Below are 26,011 nucleotides of genomic sequence, written 5' to 3' on the forward strand. Positions count from 1 at the left end.
TCGTTCTCCAGTCTCATTTCGTCCATCATTTCTTCAAGCTGCTTTTAGAAAGTGTGTGAAAAATGAATTACCTTTTTTTTTGTTTGTTTTTACAGAAATTCAAATTGCTGTTGGAGGTGAAAAATAGTATCTATTGACATTAAAATGCACAATGCCTCAAATTTTAGAGTAGTTTTAATTTATTTTGCACTTTCTTGTAAGTTTTTTTATTTACTTAGAAGAACACCTGGGCGGAGAAAAGGAGAAATTTAAACCTGCTGTGTAAATTAAATGGAGTGCGTGTCAAACTCGAGGGCTGTGGGCCAAATCCAGAAGTTTTATTTTTTGTTGTTGTTTTTGGCCATCTAAACTATATAAATAAAGCCTTTTCAAATAACAGCTGTGTGCTTAAATACTAGCACCTTTTTTCTATCCTGCAAAACTACAATATCTGAAATATTATTTAATTTTGATTAATACTCATCCTGTGCAGCTATTTGCTCATTTGTTAATTGGTTTTATCTACACGTTAAATGAGTTTTGCACCCCTTCCTTAGAGCTTAAAAAACAAAGAAAATAATTTTATTTTTCTTTAAAAATAGAAAAATAGTTTTTCCTGCAGTTTGGTTTTCCTGTTACAATTTTAAACCTAGAAGTTAAAGTCAACTCAAACTGTGGGTTGACCTTCTGATTTTCTCTCAAATTTGACCAGCAAAAGGAAGTAGAAAGAGACACGTTTTGCTTTCTTTTATTTTTTGTTGTATATTTTCACAGAGGAGCACATCTCCGTCATCACCAGGCAAACGGTGGGCCCTCACCCCCCCCAGCCTCCCGTCTCTCACAGGGCCGTTTGATTGCTTCAGCCTGGCCCCATCAGATGGACAGACAATGCTTCCATAAAGAATAGCCCCGCTTCCTTCCTGTCTTCCTGTGCTGCGTTCTGCCTTGGTGAGCAGGGTGAATGGGCCGCCCTTGCCCCACAACACCATGAACCGCAGGGGCCACGGTGGCTAAAACCAACAAAGAGAGCGGCTCTGCCTCTCCCCCTCCCTGGTTTCTCTCTTTCCAGTTCATATCCCATCCTCCTCCTCCTCCTCCTCCTGCCAAATTGCTGCAATTGCTCGATGGATAAACAAATATTTTCACTGAACCAGTTTGTAGGTTTTTTTTTTTTTTTTTTTTTTTTTTGGTTTATCAGTTGAATAATTCTCAACTGATTTAGCTCTAATCTACGTAGAGCTAAAAATAAAAAAGGACTTGAAGAAAAATAATTTTTTTAAGCAGAAAAAACAACCAACACTGTGCATCCAGTGATCCCCTCCTCCACCCCTCTTTCCCCAACAACCCCACCGTCTCCCTATGGGAATACCAAGTGGGAGCAGGTACCAGAGAGGAGCCAAAATAACCCCCTAACTATTGAGAACAGGATGAATGCATGCCGGGCTGAATACGGGGGTAAACTGTTTGGTCTTTGTCATTCAAAGCGACGCTTTTAACCCTTAGCGGACCCTCTTCCAAACGACCTTAGCCCCCTCCATCTCACTCGCGCTTCCTTTCTTCATTCACAGCTGAGACAATGCAGAGGGAGAGGAGGGCCGTGAAGACTAAACACCAGATCAACTCTGCCTTTTCTGCCTCTAATGGGATTCAGCCCGTTATTTATTTATTTATTTTTGCGCCACCCCCGCCCCCATCCATCTCCTCCAACATCTTCTGTAAAATGGGTGAAAGTTGATAATTATGTAAAATAACCCCCCTACCCAAAAAAAAAGCCTCTTTCAACATTCGTCAGTCAAAGGCGCATCAAACAAGCGAGAGCAAGTTGGCCTCGACGTGTCAATCACAGCTCTGAATGCGTACCGGCCTGCAAACACGTCCGCACGCTGTCAACGAGTGTGAGGAGCTTTATGTTCCGCCTGCAGGGACATCCGCAAGAGGAATTCCCAAACAAAACTTCGATTAAAGGGAGAGAGACGGGGGGGGGATAAAAAATGGAATAGAAAATAAAAAGCGGTTGAAATGAACCTGGAGCTTTGTCGAGAAAAAGTGAATTGAATACATTCAAATTATTTATTTTCTAGATGAAAAGAAGCTGTGATGTCATTTTCGTCAACACGATCAAACACAGGCGTCTGCTTGTTTTTGTTCTTTTTAGGTTAATAAAAAATAAAAAAAATTTTGTGCTGACAAAAAAAAAAGCATTGAAAACAGGAATATGATTTACACAGCAGTGACATTTCATTGTTTCATTTTGGTCGTAGCAACTTTTCAGTACAGTCAATAAGAATCACACTCCTCAGTTAGACTTCAAGGCTTTTTAATTTTATACGTTAATATATTCATCTTCTAATCCATAGTGAGCTGTTCGTGTCAAATCTGCTGAGCAACAGAGGAGGCCTTTAACAATCCTTTCTCAAAATAAATATTTGTCATAATAATAAAATATTAAAACCTTCAAATAAATATATCTTTTTAACTTTACACTAGGCAATTTTGGAATTAGAACATTTTTTCTTTTTTTCAAATAACAAGGTCACTGTACAATTTACAGGTAGGATCAGGGTTAAGATCTCTAACGTAAATTATTTTAAAATATGATTGGTAGACATTCCATGTGAATGCAGAAACTTTGTATGAATGGCAGCTGACGCAGATTCATCAAGGTGCCTCTAATGGCAGAAAACCTTTCACAGTTGAAGTATCATATAGATATATATATATATATATATATATACAAAAATAAAACATCTGTCATTTTCTATTGTACACCCCCTTTCCATTATTATGTTACATACAGTTAGTAGCAGAAGCTTTTAGAATATAGTTTGTATCAAATGTTAAAACCCCAAAGCTATCTGCTTGGACTGTATTAGGAAACATCACGGCACTTGAGTGAAAAGATATAACAGTAGTTAAATGAGATGCCATACATTGAAATGTGGAGTGCTTATTTTGGTTGACCATTCAAGTGAAACTCCTAATGCTAGGGTGAGTAAATGCACCTCCAGTGCCTTTACCAGTAACATTTCTTTTAGTAAATTTGCATTCAAAGTAGACACATGGGAGCCTTTCCTGACATGTCCGGTGGACATTAAGACAACAGCCACAATGACGCTATTAGATGGCTCAAACTGTGCAACTTGATACTTTGCAGTTCACTCGGTGTGGAGTTGGTCAATCAATGTCCCATTTCATCCTGGCCTACGTTGCTGTGCTGTTGTCGTGACAGCGGGTTAGGGTTGGGTTCTTGCATCGGCAGCCAGGTCTTGCGACTTGGTCGTAGCAGCACTGGCACATGGCCAGGCACCCCTTACCTGGGAGGTAGCACCAGAGACAAGGGCAGAGCAAGGAGCAGAACATGATGGTCGTCCAGCGTACGCAGCAGCGCGACTGAGAGCATGAGAAGGGCTTGTCCGCGCAGGTGTCCTCATCATCGTTGGAGCAGTGGTAGAAAATGCCCTTCAGGCAGCAGACGCATGTCCCGTACTCCACGGCCTTGTCTGGAGAGCACAGGCAGCGCTGGCCGCACATCCAGCAGGATGGAAGCGCTCTCGGTTGGACGCACTCTGAGCACTTGCACCGACCGCAGGACTCGCATCTTTTGGAGTGTTTGTCCTTTTTTAAAGGCTTCCTGCTGCCCGGGATTGCTTCTATGTCTCTGTACTCTGCGTTCAGGGGTTTTAGCTCCTCAGAATCAGCTCGTTTTGGCTGGTTTCTGATTATTTCGTAGCTGTTCGCCGGGCCGCCGAGAAGCCGCTGACCCGAAGAACCGCTCCCTGCGCTGGTGCGGACGCTGCTCTGAGAGTCCTCCACACTGGAAGACTGAGACATACCCTCTCTTGAAGAGATGGGAGCATTTGCGTTCCCTTGATGAGTCACTGAATACAGGTTGCGGAGGTTGTTGGACACCTCTTCCTCGGTCTCTTGCTGCCCATTGGTCCTTGAACCTGTTGATGTAACCATCTCAGTCTTCCGTTGCTGGGTGGCCGGAGACCTTTGAGCAGCCGACGGCCCGTCTGTATATTCATTACTACCACCGCTTATTCTTATCTGATCCAGAGATAACACTGGTGGAGTGTGTGGCCGTAACCTGCAGTTCAGCCCAGGATCTGACGGAGCGTCTAGGTTTTGCAGAGACCAGGATCGTGCTCTACCTTCGTCATGCGCCATGTTCGCCAATCCAGTCAATGACACTCCGTGGCGTCCTCCTCCTCCGTCGCTGTCGTTCTGACTTCTGGAATCCATCTTTGGACTGAAGGGCCTCTCTAGCCGGCTGGGGACACATCTGAATTCCTGTTGGAGAGACGGAACGTTTTTATCCGTGCTAGACAAGGCTTGCAAATAACGGCATGCAAATAATAACAGATATCTGCACAAGCACTGCTATGAAAATGAGCCCCACACACAGGTCAGTGTTCGTCGGAGAGATGGATCCGTTTGATTACATAGTTGTTCAAACAACCTAAAAGCCACGAGGCACCATCTGTTTGGACCACCAGATTCAGAGTCTGACACGAGAGTGGAGTCTCCAGAGCCACAAGCTACAGAGGCTCTTTGTGTGCTCTCAGAAACAGGGAAGTTTGTTTGCTCGGGGCCATAGCAAGTTCCACAGCCAGGCTTTATGTTTTAGAAGCAATATCTCATCTGAATGCAGATGCTTCCCTGAAGGCTGTTTGTTAAAAACTTCCTGCTTTCCTTCAACCATGACAGCTTTGAATAACCATTACCAAAGAAAGAGAAAAAAAAATTCCCTTCCTGTACTCTCGTACTTCTCTTTGATCAAGCCTTAAAAACACTCACCTTTAATCTTGCTTCACCAGTGAAAAGCCATTTGATTTCTAATCTAAAGCTGAACGGGGTCAATTTTTCCTCTCTCTCAAAGACTGCAATTTGTGGTGATCAAAGTTCAGGTTTTTCACACGGTTTTATTGAGCGTTGGAGGAAGCCATACTAAAGACAGACACAAGTCAAAGAGAAGACTCAACAGAAAGCCGAAGTGAATTCTGACACATGGAAGGCACACGAAATATTGCATGTCAGCAAGAAAACCGGGGTAGAGAGTCATATCGGCACACTGAACAACTCACTTTGAATAAAATATTAAAATATGAGGTACTTAGGTTAGATGCATGACAACCATCCCTTTTCTCGACCCCATTTTTGCATTGCAATGCTGTCAAACAGACGAGTGACGAGATAAAAAACAACTCTGCAACAAAAAGGGTCTAGGGCAAAACTGGTTTAGGTCTTGGTAGGCCTCGACCAGTGGGAGGAAACATCCACCAGAGCTCCGATTAATTTGTTGTTTTCTATTGTTTGATCCTTTTTGTTGCAGCCAGGCAACATGTGCAATCCTGGTCAACTTCCTTTTTGTGCCCACGCACGTATTGCTGCATATAAGCTTATTTCATCGGGAAGTTGGGTATTGTAATGAGTTACAGTGACAAAACCTCTAAGAATAGCTCATTTAGAGTGCAAAGGTTTTACATTTTATATCATTTCCATTTGAAATTTAATCTCAGTTTTGGTCAGAGAAGTGTTTCAACATGAAAGATCATATTTTGATCATATAAAGATAAAAAAAAAACATATTTTTGTTTCATTCAGTTAAGGCACAGACAATTATTTATGATTTTATGATGTGGAAACCAACAAAATCACCGCCTGTCACTGCTGTTAAGCTAACGCTGACTGCAGTGTAGCTACGCATCAACTAATGCACTAGTAACTAGTTGTGAGCTTGTTAATCTTAGTTTAAAAAGAGTACGTCAGCACTACCTACAAGTACTAATTACTACCTAAAATAGTAATATTATAAAAATCTATGTTAGTAATTTGGCAACAATAGGAATATTTGTAGCTTTATAGCTTTTAAAAAAAACCCAGTTTGTAGTGTTTTTTTATTTACATCTTCTCTCATAAATACTGTCAAACTTAGTTTGTGTGATAATATCCAGATATCTGTTACATTGTGCAGCCCTTCCAATGTACCAAGATTGTGTGTGTGTGTATATTTATATATATATATATATATATATATATATATATATATATATAAAATATATAATTTTTTTTTTCTTTTTTGTGGGGGCCCCAGACTTTTGTAAGTCCCCACAAAAGCCTGGGGGCAAACATACAGAGCACAAAGTTGCAAAGGTGCAAAGCAACCAGCAACTGGGGGTTTGCAGGCATGTTCAGGCTGACGGCTGTCAGAGTGTTGGCCCCCTCATCTACTTCTGGGGGCTGGAGTGCAGGCCATGTTGACCACAGTGGGTGGGACGGAAAGCAGGGGGTGGTGGTGGTGTAAAGTAGGAGCATACAAACATGTCCATAAACGCTCAGTGGAGAGAAAGGTAGATTTTTCTTTTAAAATGATCTACGAATAACATGCGATTTGGATATATAGAATGCCAATGCAGGCATTTGCGTTCAGAAATCACTAGTAAAATAGAGTCCAACTGTGCATGATTTCATTTTGGTATAAATCCAGCGGCTCTGTGAAGGCCTCACTGATGTGTTAGTGAACAATCGGACAAATCAGGAAGACAGCTGTTAAGCAGTTTAAAGCTCGGTTAAAGTTAGAAATGCTATAACCCACGAGGGGAACACAGCAAAAATGCGGAATAATGCGATCTTCTGAATCGCATTTCATGTGAAACACCCTGTGTGGAAGGAAACCAATACTGTACATCACATTGCACATGCCACAGTGGTGGCAGAATGGTGCTGCGGGGATGCTTTTGCCCAGCAGGAACTCTGAAAGTGGTCATAGCTGATGGGAAGGTGGATGACAGGACAATCCTACGTGAAATCCTGAAGGAGGCTGCAAATTACTTGAGACTTGGGGCAAAGGTTCACCTTCCAGCTCAGGAATGATTATTATCAAAGTATATTCCAGTTATAATGACCCAGATGCAAACCTGTTTGTCCCATCTAAGAGAGTTTGAGCAAATCTGAAAAGAAGAATTGGAGAAACATTCTCCAAATATTTAAAGAGAACTTAGGTCTCGGATTTTAAGCTCACACTTAAAACCCGAGATATTTTCCTTTTTAGGGTTTTATACAATACTTTATATGGGTCAGTCACATAAAATACCACAAATTTAAGTGAAAAATCTGCAACTTTTTAATAAAGAAATCTCATATTTTAAATTAAAACGGAAAATTAAGTTTTCAAAGCACTTCTGACTGAAAGAAAACGGCATATTATTCCACAAAAGAAATGTGTGTTGGTAAAAAACAAAAACAAAGCTACACGTCCGTGCGCGTGCCATAAGAGGCTCACACTCACCGTGTTTTCGTCACTTTTAGCTTCAGCTCAGGTAAAATAAGTCCCAGTTTCTTCCTTACTCCTGCAGCTCAGCCGGGAAAGCAGTCTGCAAAATCCATTGAGAAAGTTTCCAAGCGTCGCTTATTTTTCCCCAACGTGCTGCGTTAGGACGTAAATCCCATGTTCTGCGTAAGAGCACGAGGCATTAAAAACATCAGCCGGAGTAAATCTTAACAGACTCCTTTAAGAAAGGGGTTAAATTTTTTTTTTTTTTTTTTAAAGTAAGAGCAGAAGAAAAAGCGACCAAAACTCCAGTTCACAAGTGGTTTTCTCGGCGTGTTTTATCCGACACACTATGAGGGGTTACAAGCTATTTTTTCTCATGTTTTTCTCTCTCTCTCTCTCTCTCTCTCGCTTTCCGGAGAGGAGGTCGGGATTTGGGCCGTACATGGCGTCAAAGCTGAAGAGAGAGGAGGGGGGAACAGAGTGCTTGTTGTTGCAGCGGATATCTCGCATCCGGTGCTCAGCCATTGGCCGCTTGAGGAGCAGCCATTCACACCCAGTCTGATCAATTATACCCGCTGCCGGCCGACTGTTGAGGAAACACGAGTCCTGCGTGATCCTCAAGAAAGTATCGAGACGTCTTATCGCTCCTGACCCACTTTTCAACTTGCCACGTTACATCTCTTTTATGCTGCTGTGGGGGAAAAAGTTTTTAGATAGTAACAGGACCTCTGTTTATATTAGTTTATACTCTGAGCAATAAACCCCACGAGCGAAATTTATGGCAAGTCATTTTGGACATTAATCATGCCTTTACCAGCGCCACTTTACGACTATTTAGCGCCAAATCCATGCCTAAAAAGTGCAACCTGACGTGTAGTTAGCGCCACTCAGCGTTCAAAACGCTTATCGTCACCAGGTGTGGGTTAAATATGGACAACCATCTTGGTCATTAATCACATTCTATCCAGCACTATCTGGTATTACATAACCAATGTTAAAAGGACTACCTGCTGTTTATTTAGTGCTACAGACTTTATAAATGCCTGCAGATGTTTATTAAGCTGCAGCTGGATTGTAAAAACCGATGGCACCATTATTATGGACATAAATCAAAAGCGCCAATAAAAACGCCACCTGGTATTTATGTAGCGCCACTACACCTTTTATAAACGACACCAGACATGTAATAGACGCAAAACAGGATTCAAAAAGTGTATCGCCTCCATGTTAAGTTCCTCGAGATGATGGAAACGATGCACACAAAAAGCTTGTGAAACACCTGGTTGTACGTTTGGCGGCGAATGAATAACGACGCCGCTGTCTGATTTTTACAGGCAGTGGTTTTCAACAGCTCTGATCCGGTAGGTAAAATGCTAAGTCAACATTCCTCCTTTGGGATTTTGTGGTAGAGAGCAGAATTCACCAGTTATTCGGCGTGACTTAAATAGCGCTTTTTGTTAGAATGTTAAATAACCCGAAAGCTATTTATATGTACATAAAGTTATCTTTTTGTCTGAAAGTAAAATTTGTTTGATCTGAAGCATTTAATAAAGGTCATAACTTTTTTTAAAACTACTTCAAAGTCCTACTTTAATGAACATTTTTGTGAATTCTCTTGTTTTGTCCCTTTAACTCTTAAGAAGTCCCTCCGTAGGACTCAGAGTTAATCTTGCTTAATTTTGTGAAAGATTTCCAACCTTTTCACAGTTCTTTGGCAGGCTGCAGCAAATCACTGGCAAAGGAATTCAAGAAGTGTCGATGCAACTAATTAATAAACCAAACTTGGTTGCAACTGATGTAAATGGTTGTAGAACAGCACCACCCCGTGGACAATCCGGAACACTGCAGCGTTACTCATGAAAAAAATTAATTTGACTCTTGAGAGCACATTTAGATTAGTGTAAGACGAGCCATTCTATTGTCTATGAAATGCCAAATTCTTTCAATCTGCAGTTTGGTTTTATAGATTTGTTTAAATAACTGAACAGAAACAATAAAACGGCCATGTGGATCCACATTAAAAACTGACGCGAGAAAGGAGTGTCGATCGGGGAAGACATTTTCTCATCTTAAAAGGAAATCCAAACATCGTTGTTTGGTACAAGGAACTGTGATCTGAAACTATTTCAAAGACCGATCATCTTGTATTCAATATATGTGAGCCAAAAGAGCAAATCATTAATGAAAAATGAGCTTTGACATCCTCTCCCTCCTCTTCTCTGTTTTAGTAATAGAGTGTCTGATCAATCCCAGACAGAATAATTATGAAGTTCTGGGTGCCACACTGCAGGCAGAGGTCACTTTAATCAGCTCTAAGTATTACTTGGCAAATTAACTTGGATCTGGGTCAGAAAGCTTTCAAGACTTTTCTCCTACCCGCAGTTCATTCAGCTTTAAAGTGCTGCTATGTTTTTTGTTTGTTTGTTTGTTGTTGTGTTTTTAACAGCGAAGGCCTGCCAAACGCCTCCGAGGCATGAAAGGCCTCCATCACCCTCCAGAGCACATACAGCATCCTCCACAGATTTTGATTTGGAAGGGTTAAGAAAAAAGATCCATGGTTTTCACATTTCAGATTCAGTACCAGAGGATTTGTCTTGGTCCATACTTCATAGAACCACTTGCTGTGGTTCCTCATATGAGGATGTGGTTGTTGCAAAAGCTGCTTTAGCTACAAAATGTGTGTGAATGCTACATTTTTAGCTATATATATATATATATATATATATATATATATATATAATTTAGCAATTTTGCATCTTTTAATAAACGTGCATTAATATTACGGGGTTCTTTGTGGTTTTATGGGGAAGAAACAGAACTTAAAAAACCTGAAAATACAGTTTTTGCATTTCTTTTTTTAGCCTTCATAAAGCTCCTTCCAAGTCTTATCCGTAAAACTTTTCTTATCAGCTAATTAAATATTGCCGCACAACTCTCAGAGGTATAGGATGGCGTTGTGTTCCTCTCACCCTATGGCTGCTGGGATAATCTCTTGGCCTCTAATGACCCTGATAAAGCAGTGAAAAAAAAGAGAAGGTGTTGGAGATAATTGCTGAATGGGCTGACTTTAAAAATAAAATCTGCAAATTTCTTTGCAAGACATACTTCTTCTTACCTGTGAGCAAAAGCGGCGGGTTTTCACATCTGTGGTGCGGCGAGATATTTGGAAAGCCTCTTTGCGGATGCAGCTGTGTTGATGAGCTGCACAGCGGAGCGTTAAGTATGAGCAAAAAGGAAAAAAGATTTGGTGTGATGAATAAGTGTTCTCCCATTCACACTCACTGTAAAACCGTGCTGATTAGGGGAACATCTGGGTAGGATTCTGGCTTATACCCAGAAGAACAGACCACCTTCAATTACCTCCTTACTTTGAAGAAAAGAAGCAAATTTAGTTGGTTCAGCACTTTCAGAAGGAGTTTCGTCAAATCGGAGGCAAATGTCGAACCTTACAAAGTGTCTCTCGCATGGCCTTGCACAAGTGTTCAAATTTTTTCACTTAAAAAAACATAAAAAAACTAATCACTTTCCATTTGAACTATTCATGTTTAGCCCCCTAAATAGTTCACTTACCAATAAGTTGCCATATTGCATCAACAGGACTTGACTTTATTTTGGAGTATCAGAGTAAACCGGACTGAATACCAATTAATCTCCCACCGTTCAGCTTGTTATTGGTCAAATTTAAAAATCTTGTACCATTTTACTTCGACTTAAATATGCTGCACTTTGTGTTGGTATCATGCAATATCATAATAAAACACACTGAAGTTCTTTGCTGCCATGTGAAAAAGTTTAAGCGGTATAAATATTCATCGCTGGGCACTGCAGTTCAAGCTGAAGCTTGACTTATCTGGAGACTTTTCAAACAAAAAAACGGAACCAAAATGACCAGAATTACAACATTAACGACATGCTAGCAAACGTTGGTGTGCTCAAATAGAAAAACAATCCTCGCTCACATGCGGCTTAATTAAATTTAATCTGAATTGCTCTTTTAGAGGCCTTAAAATTCATCAAATGCTCTCGGACCTAAGCAAGATAAATGTCCGTTCGCTGTGGAGCCAGCCAGGTCTGGGAGTGGAGTCGTTAATGAGGGTTGAGATACAGCACTTCCAAAAAGCCTGTGCCACCGCGCCGTGAGCAATGGCCTTCCTTCTTCTCCCCGCAGAATCCCTGAACAGTGATTCTCACCCCTGCTGAGCCTGGTAGAAACCTGGGCATATAAAAAGGAGAGAAAATTGAAATGAAACTTAAACCCCCCGCTGCTGCGGGAGATGAACTGTGTCTGGATTGTCAGACAGCGACTGTGCGAACTGTTAGAAATAGCTTTGTAAAAGGAAAGGGTCTACAGGTCCATCACCTCTCTGGCTCTCGCATGGCAGTCTGATGGAGCTCGAACCGCTGCACTGCTGCTTTGTGATCCTTCAGTGGCCGTTAGTGTGAAAGAGTCCACACAAATATTGGACTGAACTGAGAACCCCTCGTTTATTTAATTTCTTTAATTGCCCCGCTGCTTAATTAAGACTAATTTAACATTAGACTCACTTCTAAAGAAAGCTCTGCTGAGGTGAAGACTCTAGCAACATTTTAATGAGAAGGCTTGTGGTATGAAATAGATATTATAACTGGCAGACTCATGTCAGACATTACTAGGAAGGTGAAGTAGCTAATAAGCCCGACTAGCATAGCTGCTTAAGTAATTAACTAAATACTAGCATTCCTGACAAACTAATGGATGAATTAATTAAATAAATGCTAGGACAACTGGCTAACTAATGGTGAACTTAGCTGTTTAGCAGAAGTAGCTAACATCCCCGGCTAGCATAGCAGGCTAACAACTGTTAATTTAGAGAGTTAAATACTAGCATAGCTGGTTAACTAATGGGTAAATTAACAGGTTAAATAAATGCTGGAACAACTTGCTAGCTAATGGTTAGCTTACCTATTTAACTAAATGCTAGCATAAGTGGCTAACTATTGGCTAACATAACTGGTTCAAAGAGAATGCGCAAAAGAAAAAAGATAATGATGCAACTTTGGCTACAACTTTGATAAGTTAATCCTTGTTTGTAGCCACAGTGCTAAACTGAACTCAACTAGTCCAGATTCCTGCATTTTTGTAACTTTTGTGAGTTCTTGTGTTTTAGCTTTTGTTCTCAGGGTGTCTGAAAGACATCGTGAATAGAACTGCCATCAATAAATATTTTATGCATTTACACGATTAAGTTGGGCATTACTATTTATGACTTTCGAAATTAATGAATCAGCCTTCATATTGGGAATTAATCTAATTTGAAGTAGGCACATGTAATTTATTTTCTTTTTTTCCCCCCTTATTCCAGTGATCTTAATTCATTTTCCCCTATTTATTATTCTGTTTGCCACCGGCATGTTTGATCCTGTTATAAACTGAATTTACTGGTTTCTACTTTTTTTTTTCCTGCAGGGATTTCTGGATATTTATTACACATTGACTCAATTTCCTTTTGGCACTTGAAATCCTATGCGAAGCAAAGACTGCTCCTCCTCCAAAGATAGTCCCTTCAGCAAAATGAAAAATTACACATCTTGCCCCCAAACACACACACACACACACACACAACAATTGTCTACGTAGACCCATGGGCTCCTTAACATTTGCTTCCTGGACTACAGTTAGCCATATTTATTAAGCTCATTAGCCGTAGGGTATGCAAAGTGTGCTAAATCCCTCTTTCTTTAAAGAAAATAAATTCAGGTTTTGAACAATACTACCCAAGAGGAAGCTAAGCCTGTATCTGTAGAAATATATTCAGCCTTGGCAGAAGGGGAAAAAAAAAACATCTATGCTCTGAAAAGTGTCCCAGATCTGCATTAACTGAGATGTAGCGAAAGCCTCAGGAGGCACACAGCTCACGTAGCTGCATTCACAGCGCATGAAAAGCACGGTGTCGCTGTTCGTGTGGAAGTTTGCTTGTGCTTCGACACCACAAAAGAAAGCCACTCCAGTCTTTGTGAGAGCATACGCAGGGAGAAACATATTGTATTCACCCTGCACACTTCGGCGCTCTGTACTCGATTCCCATGAAAGCTCTCGAGTGAGAGCGAGCTCAACGGGACCGGCTGGAGTGGAGAAAAGAACAAAGTAAGAGCCAGGCAAGGAATAAAGCCGGCCACAGACAGTGCAGATGCTCCCTCTGACACTGAAATACTACATCTAATCCGTCCAACTCTGCCATAGTGCCGAGCCAGAGAGAAAAGTGTCTCCGGCGGGAGCCTGTGGGTTTTTGTCTCTCGGTGAAGTGATGGAAAAAGTCGGCGGTATGGTCACGGCGGGAGGTGTTGTGTTGTGAAGCAGGAATACCAATAACAAAACAGAAAGGTATATCTATTCTTTTATATCCCAGAATTGAGGTTGTCCAGCTGGGGTCACTGTTGTGATGTAGTACATAAATTCATGTCTGATCGTCTGCCAGAACATTAAAATGGATTCTCTTAGAAAGACGCACAAGTCCCAACTTTCCTGAAGCACTTCGCATATGCGTCATGTCGAAGGTCAGATTTGCCTGTCTAGTCTGTGATATGCACCAAAGGCTTTCCATAAGGACAAAATAAACTCACTGACTAAAAATATGAATGGCATATGCTCAGACCATTTTTTTGGGATGTATTTCTTTTGATTCTATTAAACCATGTTGCTCCAATACACTGCAAAAATCTTGTCAAGGCAAATAGACGATGTATGACATCCATTGCAATAGAAGTTGCAATGTCAAATTAAGTTGCTTTTGTAATGCACATTGATTAAAAACAAATCTATCTAAACAAGAGCTGATTTCATCCATCCCTGTAGATAAAGTTTTCCCTTCTGGCAGTGTGTCAGTTCCAGTAGCACCAACCTATGGATACGAAACCAAAGGCGAGTTGAGAGGACAAGAAGCAGGCTGCACAAAGACAAGAGACGGAAGTGACAGGGCCATCAAAGGTTTTGTCCAGGAAACACAACTGAACACGGAAACCTCTGAGCCAGAGGTACTTTCTGTAGGAAAGCAAAGAACACAGAGAACAATATGGAAGGTTATTAACAGCGATAGCTCAGGAAATAGTTCTGTCAAGGAAACAGACACAGGAAAGTACAAAACTAGAGGGTCAGAAGTGCTTCCTATAGGAAAGGAAAACAAAGTATGGTACACGAAGTTTGTGGCACTTGTGACTTTGCCAGTGACCCAGGCCAAGAAAGAGAGACAGCCAAACTCTCAACGGAAAAGACAAGCAAAGTGCACAGTGTACAAAATTAGCCACAGCAATATATCCGTCAATGACCCCATCCAAAGAAAAATGGCAAAGTACTTTCTCTGGTACAGTAAAACTAAGAAAGTACACAGCTAATGGGAAATGGATTGATACGAAACTTTGCTTAAATCTCCAGTACCTTGTCCTGAGGATTTATGTAGCATTTTGACACACTGGAGAGTTTCTCCCTCTCCTCTGATGGGAAGAAACAGTCAACAGATTCGAACTCGGCATAGCTTTCCATCAGACAGACGGAACCAGTTGGTTACAAATACCCGCTGAAGCAAGGAAGAGAAATAATGGTGTTTATAGATGCAGCAGATCGGGAGTATAGAGAAAAGAAGATATCATCAGGTCCCTGAGGAGTGGAGAAGAGGGTTTGTTTGCTGCTGTGTTTGAGCGTGTTTTGTCTGTACAATTACCTGCTATTTAGGCGTCAGTGTGCTTCCTTTATAGGGCAGAACTGAGACGCTGGTAGAAGCAGACATCACGGTTTTGATGAAATCTGTTCTGACGTGAAACAAAAAGGAATTTCATCAGCTCAGTTTGTTTGCTTCATTCAAACAGAGGCAGTTTTGTCCCCTCTTTCTCTCTCTTTCGCTCTCCATCTATTACATGATTCCTCATGGCACTGCATTCTGGGTGTACAATGCATTAAGAAAAACGTTGCCTCGCTTTCCTAAAAATACATATTTATTCCAAGAAAACGGGACGAGGGGAAACGCCGTCACATAAACAATTTCCCGTGGAAATCCGAGCTCTTAGTGTTTACCTCGGGGTGGCGGAGTCACACATTTGCTTTTGTATAATCCTATTTTATAGTCTGAAGAACAGTTTCTTGTAATTTATAGCTGCAGATCTAATGATATCCTTGGGCAAACGTGCCACAATGGTCGTTTCGTCATAATTGCACATGAAGGAGTAGAAAGAGTCGAATGTGCTGAAACTGAAGGATAGACGGTGGTGGGGGGGGAGGAAAGGAGTGAAATCTCATCGTCATGGCAACCTTTTTTTTGGCACAAAGAGCCTGGCTACGGAGCAATTCTTTGCTCTCCAGGGAGCAGGGTAAACTGTGAATATAATAATGTGATAATGTATCTCGACAAACACGGAAGGTGTGATGTGGCGGTGAGCTTTGCAGGCTCTCTCTCTCGATTGCCCCCGAAAGTAATGTTTCTCTAATTTCCTGTGCAAAGGAAGGAGGTGTCACTCCTCACACCACGTTATAACAAGTTATCAGCTTCACTCGGGTGTCTGCTTATCCATACAGTAACAGCTGCCATAGTAAAGTCGTAAGGCGAAGGAATGTGCTTTTTTTTTTCTTTTTTTTTTCTGCCTGGGAGTTTAGAAGAAAAAAAGTTTTAAAACACTCTACTCCACTAAAACTGCTTTTTGATTTACTTCAATGTATTGAATCAAGTTCTGGCACAGATCTGAATTTACAATTAGGGGTGATGTTAGGGTTGTACACCTCTTGCTTTGGATCTTAAATAAAGAAATGATTCTACCTTCTGCAGCTTGCTGCTCAGCAAAACAGTTGGCAGATCACAACCCGCAAATCCCCACTTGCACCCCTGGGACTTATTAGCAAGATTCAACAAATCCTTCAAACATCTTGGCTACAAACTCTTAAATATATGAGCTGTATGGTTCACTATTCTCCAGTCTAGACAGAGTAAAATAGAAGACATGCAGGCCAACACTTGTGCACAACACACACACCCCATTTCCCACTATATCATTACTGTGCACTCCCCTACACCTTTCATCCCCCACCCCGTTCTCCTCAGAGTCACTGGGAGCAAAATTTGATTTCCGCCTCATAACTCTCTCCATAATGCGATATCGCCGGCACTAAATTGCCAAGATAACCTTTATCAGAGTAGAGGTGAAAGCCCCGGATCGTTGAGCGTTTATTTCCCCGCGAGGCAAGAAAAACAAGGAGGCGCGGAGGATAATGGATATTTTCCCTCGGGCAAAAGACACGGACACCTTAGCGGCGTCACTGAGCCATTTGGATAGACATCGGGCACTGGAGGAATGTTCTTGATGGAGGATGCGGGCAACACTTCTAGCATTTGCCTGTCGAAGAACTTTATTCTTTCTCGCCTTTTCTTATAATGCATGTTCGTGTGTGTGTGTGTGTGTGTGTGTAGTGCGTGGGCTCAGAAATTGTTCCTTTCAATAAAGCTTTTGTTTACTTGACCCTAGAGTGGATCAGCCAGGCTTTTTGGGGAGTGTGTGAACAGAAGGCAGAGTTCTTTTTAATTTCTTTCTCCATAATTACACATATAAAAACACTATCAAATATCTCCCTCAGTACAGTAAGAAGATGTGCCAAAATCTACATGTAATGACTGGGAGATGGCTACTTGCTTTATACGAGAGATGCACCAGTCGGATGTATGGGACAGATTTTCAATCCTTGGCTCTTGGAAATCTTATCCTACTGTCTCGATTCTTTTCCTTTTTGCCTTGAATGGACATTAATTATTCATGTTCAGTGCTGCGGCAATGTCGTGACATATGTGTCTGTAATCCGTTGACGAGTTCACGCTGTCTTTTGCAACATATTTAGCATCCACTCCACATGAATCCTGTCTTCTAACAAGAAAACATGAAAGTTATAATCTTATATCTATGGATGTTCTGCAGTTTGTTGTCCCCAAAGTACCAACTAAACTGGGCAAGCTAGCTTTTACGTTTTTGGTGCCTCATGCTTGGTTTAAGTCAATTAGTCAACATGCTACTGACAGCATTTTAGCTAATCATAGCATTTTTGCTCATTTTAGCTTAAGCATTGTTTTAAACAGTAGATAGAATACCTTACAAGAGGTCAACATGCTACTCACAACATCTTAGCTAGTTCTGGACATTTTCGTGACATGCAACAGACAGAGGCTGTTTTAAAAGAGTGTTTTCTGCTTTAAGTGCTGCTTTCGCTCACTCTCTCGCAGCAACCCCGATGAACCAAAGAGACGTTGCAGAAAATAGTTTGCTTTTAATAGCATCCGTCAACTCTATGCTGCCTCTGATTTCATGTTTATTCAACTCACTGATCCTAAAAATAGGATTTTTAACTTTCCAGGTGACAGCTCAGCGATTAGGGTCATTTTTGAAGTAATTTCCTATGAAGGAAAAATAAAAGGCATAAACGGTTTCATCAGCGATGATGCCTTTCCAAGGCAAGCATGTGTCATCAGTAATAGTCTCCAGGAAGATTAGAGCAGAGTTTTATTTTTTTTGGGGGGTGACCTGTGAAAGCAAGTGAAGTTGAGTCACCGACTTTAAGGACATTCACTTAACATCCTGCAGCACCGGAACTGCTGAGGGTAAGAGCTTTTACTCATGCCTGTTTTTCATGGTGGGATCAGGTTAATGTGTGCTGCCGCAAATTCTGCCACAATGCCAGCCTCCGGTCATTTACAGAAAGTCTTCGCTGGTATTAACCTGACTGATGTGACTCAGATGGATCTATGTGGAGCTTTAACTTTGTGCTGTTAACACGACAGTGAGTCACGCAAAACTAAATATGAACACCATTCTGAAGACACCTAGCAATTTCCTGTAGCTTTGACAAAAACCTTTTTGTTAACACCAGTCATTTTTAATGAAGGAAATGTGAGGCGAAAAGACAACATGGGACTATTTGCAGCTTAATTTGCTTCTCCTTACTGTATGGAGACATTCAGTCTAATCCTTCTGTCTTTTCCGGTTGATTTCTTGAAGCAGAACAGCGTCTCCAGCAGGGTTAGCTTGCGCACAGCCACAAATGCCTCCGTCTCACTCTTATCCGTGGAGACGTTTTGCTTCTTCAGCTGCAGAAAACACAGATGCCACTTTTTAAAAGCAAAGCGGCTCTTCTTTTGGCAGCAAGGTGGTGGGTGTGGAGGACAACTAGAATGTTAAAATGTGGCATTTTTTTCAGAATGTACATTCTATTTGATTAGCTTTTGGCCTGCATGCTTTTCCCCAAATAAACATGGGCAACAAAGACACATTTGCGAGTCTTATCTTAGCTCATTATGGTTCAAAATGGGGCTAAATCATGCCTAATTACCATATTATTGAAATTAGTAATTAAAATTCATTGACATCAGCAACCTAGAAGTACACGAAGTACCTGTATTTCCAAAAGAGAAGTCAGGAACAACCAGTAGCAGCAACATGTCATTTGTTAGCCATCTGGCTGCAGAGGGAGCAGATCTGACTGCGTGAGGTCTGTATAGAGATTGTGCTCAGCTGCTTCCAAAATTCTTCAATTTCATCAGAAAATGTTGCTGCATTTGTTGTTGTTTTTTTTTTTGAAAAACACTTCCCCTTTACAGACGATGTCAATAAGATGGCAACAGTGCGAACATCAGCTCGCTAGGTTTGTTGCACTGTAAGAATAAAATGGCACAAAGATGCAATAAGCACTCAAACTTTAAATTTATTTTGTTACTCCTCAAATGTAGCTATAAAAACAGAATTGTTCCAGATTATATTACATATATGATGTTTTATTACTATATTACTAAGTGTTTTTTGTGTGTGAAAAAAATATAAAAAGCAACTAGATAGTGTTGCTGTTTAATGTTGACGTTTTGTTTTTAATTTTTGCTTTATAACAATATCCAGAAACGGGGTCATTTTTACTCAAGGTTTTTGAATTTTAATTGTTTGCTTGCCAAATATATCCACTTTAGCTAGCTAGTTTATGAGCTAGCTAAAATGGATATACTTGGTGAGCTAGCTAGCTAGTTCACAAACTAGCTTTGTTCTGATCATTGTTTGTTTTGTATCCCTTTTTAGATGCAAACAAAAAGGGACTTTATTGACAATAGCAGTGTCAAACTTTAAATTTTCTCATCTCAAATATGCTAGTTTAGGACATTAGCGCTAAGTTATGTGCAAAATAACTATAAAGACCACTAAATATTGATGAATTGGGTGGCAAAAAGAGGAGCTTTTTTTGCAGCAGTGACAGTCTCTGTCACATTTAACCGTTGGGGTGTGAGCATTCAGCATCATTTTAATGATGATTATGTTTGAGCCCATTTTCTGAATTGGCTTCAGCAACTCATTATGCAGTTAGTCTGAAAAAGCCTTTTCATGTGTGATTGGATAGATACCAGAAATGACTTTTGGACAAAGATTTTTTATTTTTATTTTAAATGTCCTTTTATGGGGACAAATGCCCTTGGTACCAGAGATAATAAGAATCATGATTTATAAAATTATTATCCTACACTGGCATACAGTTAATTTACTTTTACTTTCTGAAAAACCGACACTTTTGTTAAAATGTTTTGTTCATAAAACATCTTAATATTAAGGTGCAAGTGAGGGATGTTGTTTGATCTCTGCCAAACAGCTAGACAAAAATGATCTTTCTGTATATAAAAAAAAAAATAAAAAATTGGAGTGAGTCAGGAGTCCTTGGGTACAACGAGTTGTTTTTTGAAACTGGTCACGACTCAACACTTTAAATCAAAAAGCAGCACTTGTAGGATTTTGTGTCTTTATTGAATAAGTTCCCAAATGCATCTGACTTTGGAAAAAAAACAAAAGATAATTAAGCTGTTGACAAAGCCATGGAGCAACAGAATAGGATTTTCAGGTCACAACTGGAACATGTTATTCCAAAGCAAAAAATACATATTAAAAAAAAATGCAAGTTGATTTTTTCCCCCTCAAATGGACACCAGATAACATCTACACTCCAAAAAAGAAACCAAAAAACTATTAGTTCTGGGTCATTTGAGGCTAAAAATGTGATTTTCTGTTCCTTCGTATGAATACAGGATAAAACGCTCGGCGCATACGAATCCCAGCATCCCAAAATGAAATTCCCTGCCTCGGTTGGAATAAGAAGAATTTAAAGTTTTTCCACCATCCGTTTGTCAGTCTTTTCTTTTCGGCACAAAAGAGTCTATAGCTGGGCTGTCTGAGCAGCATAAAGAAAAAAAAAAAGCCTTAATGTTTTCAGGAAGCCGATGATGTCTAAGCCTTACCCGATGTGCACCGAGCCAATAGCGGGGCTGTGTCAGAGCAGGCAGGGCAATCTGCTGTGGGGCCCGACGTGAGCAGACTGGAGAGCAGTGGTTTGTTTAATGGCCTGGCTTGGCTGCAGAGTCCAGACTCAGACGGGACTGTGAGACAATTCCCCACGGTTATGGATTAATATTGCAATAGTTCGTCCTGCAGGACGCCCGCATAGCTCAACGTTCTGAAACACAATCAGTTGTTATTGTGGCACAACAATGGGAAAGTTGTTTTTTCCCCTTAGTAAATGCTGGCGTCTTTATTTATTTATTTTTTTAAATCCCAGCAGTGTGCCATTCAGGCTTGTCAGGATCAAATAAAAATTGCTTTGGTTTTTGATTAAAACGACCTCTGCACCAGTGGAGGGGAAAAAGGAAGAAGCACTTTGGCCATCCAAAACAAGAGGGTTACAACAAAGCATCATGGGAGAATAGACCGGGAACACTTGTCCATGGCTGACCAAACTAAAAGAACATAAAGTGTTTGGTGTTTCTTACAGCTAGCGTCTTCCATCTTGGACAGCAGTCTGAGCCACCAACAGCTCTGAAGTGGTCAGCAAAGCCTTTGTTCACCTGGAACATGAATGGTTTTCTGTAAGGACTCCCACAAAAGCTTTTTTCCTGTTGCACATTAAAAAGTAGCGCTTTGTTTGGCAGTCGACTGCCGCAGGACCTTCGTTAACCCTGCGTGGGCGTCTTTTGCATTTATTAGGACAACAATGACCTGCTGTGGCTTTCTCTTGCAATTCCCGCTTTTATTTGCCATTGTAGCAGAAGAAAATAGAGAACGTTCATCAGTGGAGATTTTTATTTTCAAATAATTGCTTGGCTGCATTCAGCAGCTAAGAGTAGCTCGTGAACACACCAAAGCAGCGAGCCCCCTGCCTTTGTGGGCTTGCAAAAATGTTTTAAAGGGGGAATGTGAGAGTTAACGAAGTGCTAATAAATGCAATTAGTGGAAGACTTGAAGCTACAAACCTGCTTCCAGACAGAAACAGGAAGTTGATGGACTGATCCGGAGCACGAGGCACAGCAGGAGCTCGTATGCCAGCTTACTTGGTAGCAGGAAACTCTTTACTTTTCAGTCTTTCAACGTCCTAATTTGGGGAAGATAAAGGCCTTGTTATTGTCATGATGAAAAGGTTTACAGATCTGTGGAGCACCAGAGAACTACAATTCTATGCATTTCTCATGTTGGTAAAGGGAGCATAAAGAAAAACAATACTCAACTCACAAAATCAAGACTTATGGCAAAGACATAATTCATTGCAGAATCCTCCTGCCTCTTTATCTTTCTCTTTGATTTGCGTCTAAAGTTCACAAAGGGTTTAATTAAGAACTTAACATGCTCTGTCAATGTTTTGTTTTTTTTAAATCAAGAACAACAAATAACAGACTTGATTCACTCAAGTAGCGTCTCTGTCAAAGCAACTGTATGTTGATGAACCTGGAAATTGTGACAACTACTGCAGATTAAAGGTTCCTTTGGAAAAACCTAAAAATACGAAACAGGAAACTTTTTGAAGCACCTCTCTGTCTAGAAAAAAGCAGTAGTTGATTAGTTTAGCTGATCAACAATACAAGATGAGACTTACAGACAATTATTCAATTTGGGCTTGCTCTTCTTTACAACATCTCAGTTTGATTTAAGTCTGGAGTTTTTGGATTGAATTGGGCCGTGATGTGTTTCTGTCCGAGATATCTTAGTCTACTTCCTGTTAAGATGGTGGCCCAGGTAGTGTTCAGGTCGTCCTGAACTTTGCATGTCTGGTCTGTGGAGAAGCAGTACTTCAAAACCCTGAGATTAAAGCAACTATTGTCCAGTCTAACGAAGCAATGAACTGCTGTCACTGTAACACAATTAGTGTATTTCGTAAAACTACAATGAAAATTCCTGTTTCTCATCACATGATCAACAACCGGATGTTACTACTGACAGAAACGACAAAGAAGATGACAGGAAGTGGCAGGAGGACAATGGTGTGAAATGTTTCTTAATGGGATTTATAATGGAAACACAGTTAGTCGTACCTCTTGACTTGATTACAGCTCTGAATAAACATAGAATGGTTGCTCTTAGACATTCTCAATCAATTCTAGATGAGTTTAAGAAGGACGGTAAACTGCAACGACATGAAATATCGGTAGGATGATTGTGAAATGGGCCTGATTTTAGGTTCTCTCTGTTGAGGAATGATACCTTAGCTCATCCAGGGCTGCACTGTAAGCTGATGAGTTTTACTTACACGAAATTACTCCCTTGAAATAGCTACAGCGCTACATTAATCTGCACAACATAAAGTTCCACTTGTTGAACACCCACAGACCCTTTATCCGGGTTTTATTTTAAGAAAACGTAAAGAAGAAGAGGATAAAGGGTAAAGAGGAGGAAGAAGGTAGTGGATTTTGTGTGGCTCGGGGGCAAATGGAGGCAAGTGACACATCCATCCCTTTCTAGTTCCAACCACCCCTCTCACTTGTCTTTCTCTTTCTATTTAAAAGAAAGGTTAACAGACTGCAGAAGAAACAGAGTGAATATTAGAAGCAGGTCAGCCTGTGTGAGGGAAAACACAGGAGTTTTCCTCTCTTGAAGTAGGTCCTGCAGGATGCGTGCGTATCGTAGCAACCTGTCACCTTCTGGCTGTCGGCTACATGCGGCGTGTTCATGATTGCTTTTTCTCATGTAAATAGTGTAGTGAGCACTGTCGGTATAAATGGTGAGTTCAGGTTAAATACTCTATATTAGAAAGAAGGTTTAATGAAATACAATAATTCAATGAAGCTTTTGTTATTGCTGCAGACTTATTGCCAGAGGCTGGTATTGGATTTAGCTCAGGAGGAAGCATTTCTGCTAAGAATGTCTGTAAACAACTAAAGACTCTGTGTATTTTTTCCACCAGTACTTCCTTTCTCCTCCAATAGGTGCTGCATCCTGTATCAGAATTGCAGGTGTTGTGAGGTTTAATGCCTGCAAATGGCTATAATGTGGGAATACTTTAGACTCCGTCAATATAGATAATCTTCACAACCGTGAGGAAATCATACGCTCCCTATCGTCAATACCCTGCAGAGGCAACTTTGTGTGAAGAGTTTAAAATCACAACTCTATCCTGCATAGTAGTATCTATTCTGGGTACTCATGGTGGTGTGAGAGTGTTGGACATATTTTCTTTTCAGATTTGATCTCTCTTAATGCCAAACAGGCGTCATTTAGACTCTAGTGGGTTCAACAGTTCCCAGATATCAATCCAGTTTAAATTTGCTCACCTGTACCAGGTCCGTTTCCCTAAATGTCTTTCAGGTTGCCGCCGGAAACATCCGTGGTCTTTCCTGGTAGTATTTTTGTGATTCTGTCCCTACAAAGGAAGCGCGCCCAAATTTAGATGACTGGTTCCCACAAATTGATCATCCTGCAAACATACACTTACTGAACGTCTGACTCCTCTTCACTCAGTCGCTTTCTCTACCATTACTCTCGACGTCTTATTTTGTCAGCTGATAATTTTAGAAATGGCCAATCCGTCTCCGGTTTTTCTAGACTGACAATGAAGCGGCAAACGCTCTGCACTCGGAGAACATTCAGTGCGATTTCTTCTTGGTCCTCTTTGCGATACCACGGACAGCACTCTGATATAATTACCGGTTTTTATTTCTTAGAGAAAGTGGCTAATCGCTGGCATTCGCGATGAGAAGCAAAGTCGTGTAAAGTTCATCTCGACTTCTTGTGAAACTTGTCCCGCAGCTGTGTGAAGGCGTGCTCTGTGTGCGCGCGCGCTGGCGAGATTTCAGCGTATTTGACTCTGAACTGTCATTTGCCATGGAGAAGCTTCTCACTGCGGCGCTGATCAACAGCAGCAAATTAACTATCATAGTCTGCGGCAAACAAGACTCTGTCAAACCCCTCCTTTCTGAAGCTTATCTAATCTGTCAGGGCGTTCGCTTGTTTAATCATAACTGTCTTTATGTCTCCAGTAATTGTTTCCACTCAGGAGGGGCTTTCAAGGATTGAGGAAATTGGCTTTTTATGCCGCATTAATTCTCTTCTTTTTTTATTTTGCGCCATATTTATTTCCGCCCCTCCCCCTTTTGCATTTGCTTTAGTTAGGACTGGTGTTTCTAATTCACCCCTTTTCCGTTTCCATCCATCCTCCCTCTTTCTCATTTTTTTCCCCCCACTACCGTCTAATCAGCTGCGTTTATTTCACAAATGATCATCTGCCTGTTTATGCTAATGGAAATTATTACTCAGTAAATCTCCTCTTCCAAGATGAATGAAACAGCATTTTGGTACAGGAAATGGAGTTAATTTTTCTGGCTTTATGTAATTGGTGTAAAAGAAAAAAAAAAGTAAAAATCAAAACAAATTGGAGCCGATTTTGGCTTAAAAGGATCTAATTTATTTGCTTAATTTTTTTATTTTATTTTTTTAAAAGAAAAACAACCATCACTCTTTTCCACAGGTCTCAAAAACATCTTTAAAAAAGCTTTAATTATTGCAAACATGTAAAAAGAAAAAGTTTGCCTTTTCAGATTAGACTAAAGCAAAAGTTTTGACCCACATGGTGGTGGCAGCATCATGCTGTGGGGATACCTGTGTTCAACAGGGTCAAAGTAGAAGACTGATGGAACTAAAGTCCTATAAGAACAATTATGTTCCTCACTGTGTGTTTTTCTGCTGAATAAGAACATGTGGATGGAAGTAGCTGAAAGTCTCGCTTTTTCTTTAGTCCTTTGATATTTTTCTGCGTTCTGCTTTGTGCAGTTTGTTTTTCGTCTCTAAAAACTGAAAGCTGGCAAACGCATGCCACACTGTTGTGTAATAAAAACCAGATAGCTACTTTGTCACTTTCTCATTTGGCTCAGACACTGAGAAAAAAACAACTCAGTGTTCCAGTTTATTACTGCAGCAAAAGCACAGAGGAGGAGGAAAGCTTTCCAGAGCTGTTGCTGTTTTGTTACGTCGTCTGTGGGAAATTACTTCTCACTGTTTATCCGTCTGGTGTCGTTTCTGCAGCAGCTTGTAGCTGTTCGATCAAATCACGGCATTAAAGAAATGTTTGTGCAGGACAAAGTGAGACACGTTGCTACAGCTGAAAGGCTGTCTTAAATAATTTAACTTTTTACTTTCCCAAACTATAGACAGTGACAGATAAAAAAAAAAATCCAATGTAAAGTGTAGCCTTTTTCAATTCCTATACAAGTTTTTAAAACTGACTTTTTCATAGTAATCACACAAGAGGGTTATTTCAGCTGAACATGCCTTATTCCATGGTTTCAGCAGGGAGTGAATTGATTTTAGCCATTTTTTTCTTCTTTTTTTCTCGGTTTCCATAACACTAGACTCAAATACAAAACAGACCAAGTCTCAACTTTGTGATTCCTTCAACTTTCTTGTCTTGTCTTTCTGACCTATTTACCCATCTTCAAATCTCTACATCTAGCAGGATAATGCTCTATG

The 26,011-nt window shown here is 40.6% G+C and overlaps 1 protein-coding gene and 1 long non-coding RNA gene across 3 annotated transcripts; both read right to left on the minus strand.

Moving 5' to 3' along the window:
- Positions 1-2,026: 2,026 nt before the first annotated feature.
- Positions 2,027-7,910, minus strand: spry2 (sprouty RTK signaling antagonist 2). Of its 2 annotated transcripts, none has more exons than XM_014991776.2 (2): positions 7,271-7,910; positions 2,027-4,272 (listed from the first exon to the last, which is right to left on the minus strand). In XM_014991776.2, the coding sequence occupies exon 2, from the start codon at positions 4,222-4,224 to the stop codon at positions 3,181-3,183; it is 1,044 nt and encodes a 347-aa protein (XP_014847262.2). In that variant the 5' UTR covers positions 4,225-4,272; positions 7,271-7,910; the 3' UTR covers positions 2,027-3,180. The 2 variants fall into 2 exon arrangements, with proteins under 2 accessions (XP_014847262.2, XP_014847263.2); XM_014991777.2 differs by lacking the exon at positions 7,271-7,910 and adding an exon at positions 4,386-4,655.
- A 2,935-nt stretch (positions 7,911-10,845) lies between these two features.
- Positions 10,846-15,258, minus strand: LOC148160737 (uncharacterized). Its single transcript, XR_015762390.1, has 2 exons — positions 14,950-15,258; positions 10,846-11,468 (listed from the first exon to the last, which is right to left on the minus strand). It is a non-coding gene; the product is annotated as an uncharacterized LOC148160737 (long non-coding RNA).
- Between the last annotated feature and the right edge of the window lie 10,753 nt (positions 15,259-26,011).

This window comes from Poecilia mexicana, unplaced genomic scaffold, assembly GCF_051168715.1.
Source record: "Poecilia mexicana isolate PSO_F unplaced genomic scaffold, ASM5116871v1 scaffold_2, whole genome shotgun sequence".
Lineage (NCBI taxonomy): Eukaryota > Metazoa > Chordata > Actinopteri > Cyprinodontiformes > Poeciliidae > Poecilia > Poecilia mexicana.

What these genes read in the sequence shown, in the direction of transcription:
- spry2 (XM_014991776.2), bottom strand. Translation starts at nt 4,224, where the DNA reads ATGGATTCCAGAAGTCAGAACGACAGCGACGGAGGAGGAGGACGCCAC.